At 41.5% G+C, this 5,000-nt stretch overlaps 1 protein-coding gene across 7 annotated transcripts in view; it reads right to left on the bottom strand.

Annotated features, from left to right (window-relative positions):
• Positions 1-5,000, bottom strand: part of LOC106874611 (glycoprotein endo-alpha-1,2-mannosidase) — an 83,679-nt gene that overhangs the window by 3,106 nt on the left and 75,573 nt on the right. For 6 of the 7 annotated variants that reach the window (XM_052974280.2, XM_052974281.2, XM_089365702.1 and 3 more), the window contains exon 3: positions 234-883. In XM_052974280.2, coding sequence (XP_052830240.1) covers positions 234-828 — 595 coding nt within the window. In that variant the 5' untranslated portion in view covers positions 829-883. Of the gene's footprint in view, positions 1-233; positions 884-1,380; positions 1,521-5,000 lie in introns of those variants that run through there. The other variant, XM_014922399.3, reaches the window with a different exon arrangement.

The following is a 5,000-nucleotide window of genomic DNA, read 5'->3' as shown; positions in this document are numbered from 1 at the left end:
GTAGGTAGGTAGGTGGATGGACAAACAGGTTCACAGAAAGAATCCTTTCTACTCTAGGCACAAAGCCCCAAATTTTGGGGAAGGGGCCCAGTTGATTAGATCAACCCTCACCTTACTGACAGTGTCCCCGAGAGACAGAGAGTGAAAGAAAGAAAAGAGGTGTGTATGTCTGTGTGTACAAAAAGAGAATAAGAAGAAAAAAGAAAATAGACAAAGAACAAAGAAATACTCACCTACTTTAGCGTCTTTTATTTGCTGCATGTGAATGGACAATACCTCAGAGTTTGAAGAGCTGTAAGGTCCCAACTCGGGGTAATAATTAGAGGCAATATCTAAAGGCGGGAAGTGGCGCCTTGTGGTCTTACGTCTGATCTTTTCTCTCCAGTTCTGCAGTAAACGGTGGTTCCAGTGAAAGTACTTGCCATCATAGCTAGGGTTTCCATACCACACGTAGTAGAAAACGTGGACATTGTAGTTCATACCGTCTTCATCGAATGGCACCGGCGTGATGTGATTATGTGCCGTTAGATTGGCCCGCATCTTTGCTTTCAGAACCCTCTCTTGTTGCATTTTGGCTCGGAAGTCAAGCATCTTCTTCAGCATGAGATTTTTCGACTGACTCGCAGAATGGTTGCCAAAAGAGTTCTCATCCTGAAACTTCCAGTCGAGATTTTCACCTCTCTTGTTGCTTTTGTCACCAATACCAGCGGCCAGTCTGTATGCCTCCTCGGGGTTCCGGGTGATGAAACGGAACCCCAAAAGTATGCCGGCCAGGAAGCATATCAATATGCCGCCGGTGACACATTTCCGTAAAGATAACCTCAGCATTTTAGCATTTTTTCACTGGAATCGGCTGACCACATCATTGACTTCAGTTGCATATCTGCAGAGGATAAATAATAATAATAATAATAATAATTGATATGACTGTCCCAATCGATATAAACGTATCTGTCAAGACCTACCAAAAACTAAGCAAATATAAAGATCTTGAAATAGAAATTAGCAAAATGTGGAATCTGAAGACGAAAACAATACCTATTGTCATAGGTGCCCTGGGAATGACAGCGAAACGGGCTGATTGATACCTGGCTCAGATACCAGGAAACCCCAAAATGGCTGAACTGCCCATATCCTACGTAAAATACTGTCTATATGATCTCAAATTTTAAAACAAACACATAATTTTCTTATGGTTTCTTAAACATTCTCTAGAACAACACTATGTACAAATCCAAATATATGGTACCCTAGGCATAACACCTACATGAACTTCTAACTTGTTATCTCTTGAGGTCTCTGGGTGAGACTTGGATCTAACTTGTACAAATGCAAAGCAAAAGTCAAACATAAAATAATAATAATAATAAATAATTCTACCTGGGCCCCACAAACAAGATCATGTGCTGTTTATCTTGATATGAGATCACCACTTCATGCACATATAGTTGTGATGGATGTGCCTGGTGTACCCTTGTCAGATGGGTAGTCATGATGGGTATATTGGGCTTTGTATATTTGTACCCCAGGGTCACCTTGATGGCATGCTCTGCTCTCTCAATAATAATAATGGTTTCAATTTTACCACAAGGCCAGCAGGTTTGGGGGAGGCACTAAACCAGTTAAATCAACTCCAGCATTCAACTGGTACTTATTTTACATTATTTACATTTGACGGATATTTGTCCTCATCTTGTTTGTTGTTAACACAACGTTTCGGCTGATATATCCTCCAGCCTTCATCAGGAGGATCTATCAGCCGAAACGTTGTGTTAACAACAAACAAGATGAGGACAAATATCCGTCAAATGTAAATAATGTACATAATTCCTGATCTCTTAAATATAGAACTGAGAAAGAGAGAGTTTGGTTACAGTCATATAGATTATAATCTTGGGTTAAATGGGTACAAATCAGCTGAATTCTCAGCTGATTGTCAGGGCCATCAGCACTTTTGGTTGGTTGTCCTTCACATTTTTTTTGTCATCCTCATAGGGCATCACTGTGATGGTGATGGTGGTGGTGGTGGTAGTAGTAGTGGTAGCTGTTGTTGTTATTGTTGCTGTTGATGCTACAACAGCAGGAGCAGCAGAGTTGATAGGTGGCCCTTAACCAAATAAATCACCCCCCCCCACCGCCATACCAACAACAACGACGACCACACCACCACTGTCATTATTTTGTTGGTCACCTCTCACTATTACTCTTCACCACCACCATGCTCATCATCATCATCGCCTTTAGTTTCTACTCCTCACCACCACCACCGCCACCACCACCATCATCATCATCATCATCCTGTTAATCAGCTCTCACTCCTCCTCCTCCTCAGAGGAAAGATTTTGAAAAAGGTATGAACTAAATATAAATATGATAAATAAATGAACTTTTAACCAGAGTTGGAATATCCAACAACAACAGCAACAACAACAATATATTCTCTCAATTCTCTGCTGATGATAATAAAACAACAATGACAGTTTAAGATAATAATGATTCCTAAATTATGTCTCTAAATCATCATCATCATCATCTTCATCACCACCACCACCACCATCATCACAACTGCCACCACAGTTGTCATTACAACCAAACAGCAATAAGAATGGACAATCAGACCACGACCACCACCACCACCACTCACCACCATTTTAACAAAAAAACATGTCTCCTATATCAGCTGGGACTTCCATTGCCCCCCCCCCTGCACCACCACCACCACCACCACAACTAAGCATTTCCATAGTAACCATATCCAAACCCCCACCCCATGCCATCACCACCAACCCACCAACAAAACAGCCAACCAACATCAACAAAATGATGCCATTATAACAAAGATAAACTATCCCTATCATAACAATAACATGACCCCCACTCCCCACCACCGCTACTACTACTACTGCCACCACCACCAGCACAACAACTACAACTACTACTACTACTGCCGCCACCACCAATACTTTTGGTACTACCACCACCGACACCACTATAATCCTCATTACCTCCACCACCTCCACTAATACTACTACCACCACCACCATCACCACCATAACAACAACAGCAACAGCCAATAAAATCATGCCATCATGGCAGAAACTATAAACACAACCTTAACATCACCATGATCTTCTGATCACTCCACCATCGTCGCCACCACCACATCCAGCACCACTACTTCTTTTTTTTTTTTTTTACATCACTAAAAAAAAAAAAAATGTCAATCACCCTTCCCTCCGTCCTCACCACCACCACCACCATTATCTGTGGCGCCACCGTCACCACCATTGCAACTACAAAATCATGCTATCCTAAGTAAACAAAACAACTATATCACTCAAGGCCTACAACATAAATAACTAAAACATCACCACCACCACCACCACTACCATCACCACTACCACCACCACCACCACCACCACACATAATAATGGTTTCGAATTTTGGCACAAGGTGAGCAATTTCGGGGGAGGTAGGGAAGGAAGTCAACTACAACGCCACCCTTCCTGTCCCCAGTGTTCAACTGGTACTTATTCTATTAGCCCCTGAAAGGATGAAAGGTAAAGACGACCTTCATGTGGGAATGAACTCACAACGTCAAGTCCCTGGAATAAATGCTGTGCAAAGTATTTTTCCTCCTCCCCCTGCAACACAACACACTTAATTCTGCCAGCTTGCCATCCGAAACTGCAGTACCATAATATTGTCATCGTAATAAAATAAAATACAACAACAGTGTCATCTCATACATATCTGTACTGCAAACCACAAAAAAAAAAAAAAAATTAAGCTTGCTTACCACCCACATGGTTTCGGGTTCATTCCCACTGTGTGGCACCTTGAGCAAGTGTCTTCTACTATAGCCTCGGGCCAACCAAAGCCTTGTGAGTGGATTTGGTAGACGGAAACTGAGAGAAGCCCGTCGTATATATGTATATGTATATATGTGTGTGTGTATATGTTTGTGTGTCTGTGTTTGTTCGCCCCACCATTGCTTGACAACCGAAGCTGGTGTGTTTATGTCCCGTAACATTAGCAGTTCGGCAAGGGAGACTGAGAGAATAAGTACTAGGCATCCAAAGATTTGCTCCAGCATGGCTGCAGTCAAATGACTGAAACAAGTAAAAGAATAAAAGAGTACCCTTTTTTTAAAACAACATAAACATTTGAACAGCCACAGAGTTTGCTGTGACCCCCGCCCCCAAACACCACTTCGGATAAATCTTAACCAGCAACTTAGATGTGAAATAGCTATCGTTATATGCGTACATGCACCCTAATCTGTTTTAAAGAAAGGACACACTGGACAATGTAGTCTCGGCAGGTATGAGTGGGTGCTGAAAAGTTCTCAACTTTGGGTAAAATAAAATACAGGAGGATCAATTAATTATGATTTTATCCAACATGTTCCTCTCTCCGATTCACACACTTATTGCAGCTGTCCTTCAGTTTTTTAATCCCTGTAAAAGAACTCGGAAGGTTGAGCCTCCAACCAGGCCTTTCGCGAAACCCTTAAAGCCAGGAACTTTTTAGCGTCCCATCATTACGGAATTTGGGCTAAATTTGACTACATTTTAGGTCTTCCTTTTACAGGAACAGCTTCATGTATTATTGAATAATGAACAGTATTGAAGAGCATAAAAATTAAAATTGTAGTTGTACTACTGCTACTACTACTACTACTACTACTACTACAACTATCACCACCACCACCACTACTATCATAACCACCACCATCAACCACTGCCACCACTGTCCTTGTAGTCATGATCACCACCACCACCACCACCACCATGGACATTAAACGATGATGATGATGATGATGATGATGGTTGTGACATTTTTGAGAGAGAGAGAGAGAGAAAGGAAGTGGAGAGTTGATTAATGGGAGGCAACTCTAGATGACTCTGGTGAAGGAAAATTGAATTTCTTAAAAATTTTTTTTTTTTACTTATAAAGTTTAGCACAAAGAGCACAGCTCTCAGACCTTTACAGACCAG

The sequence above is a fragment of the Octopus bimaculoides genome, chromosome 18 (genome assembly GCF_046866305.1).
Source record: "Octopus bimaculoides isolate indiv1 chromosome 18, ASM4686630v1, whole genome shotgun sequence".
NCBI classification, from domain to species: Eukaryota; Metazoa; Mollusca; class Cephalopoda; order Octopoda; family Octopodidae; genus Octopus; species Octopus bimaculoides.
Note: the sequence above shows the minus strand (reverse complement) of the source record. Positions and strands in the feature narration are given on the sequence as shown.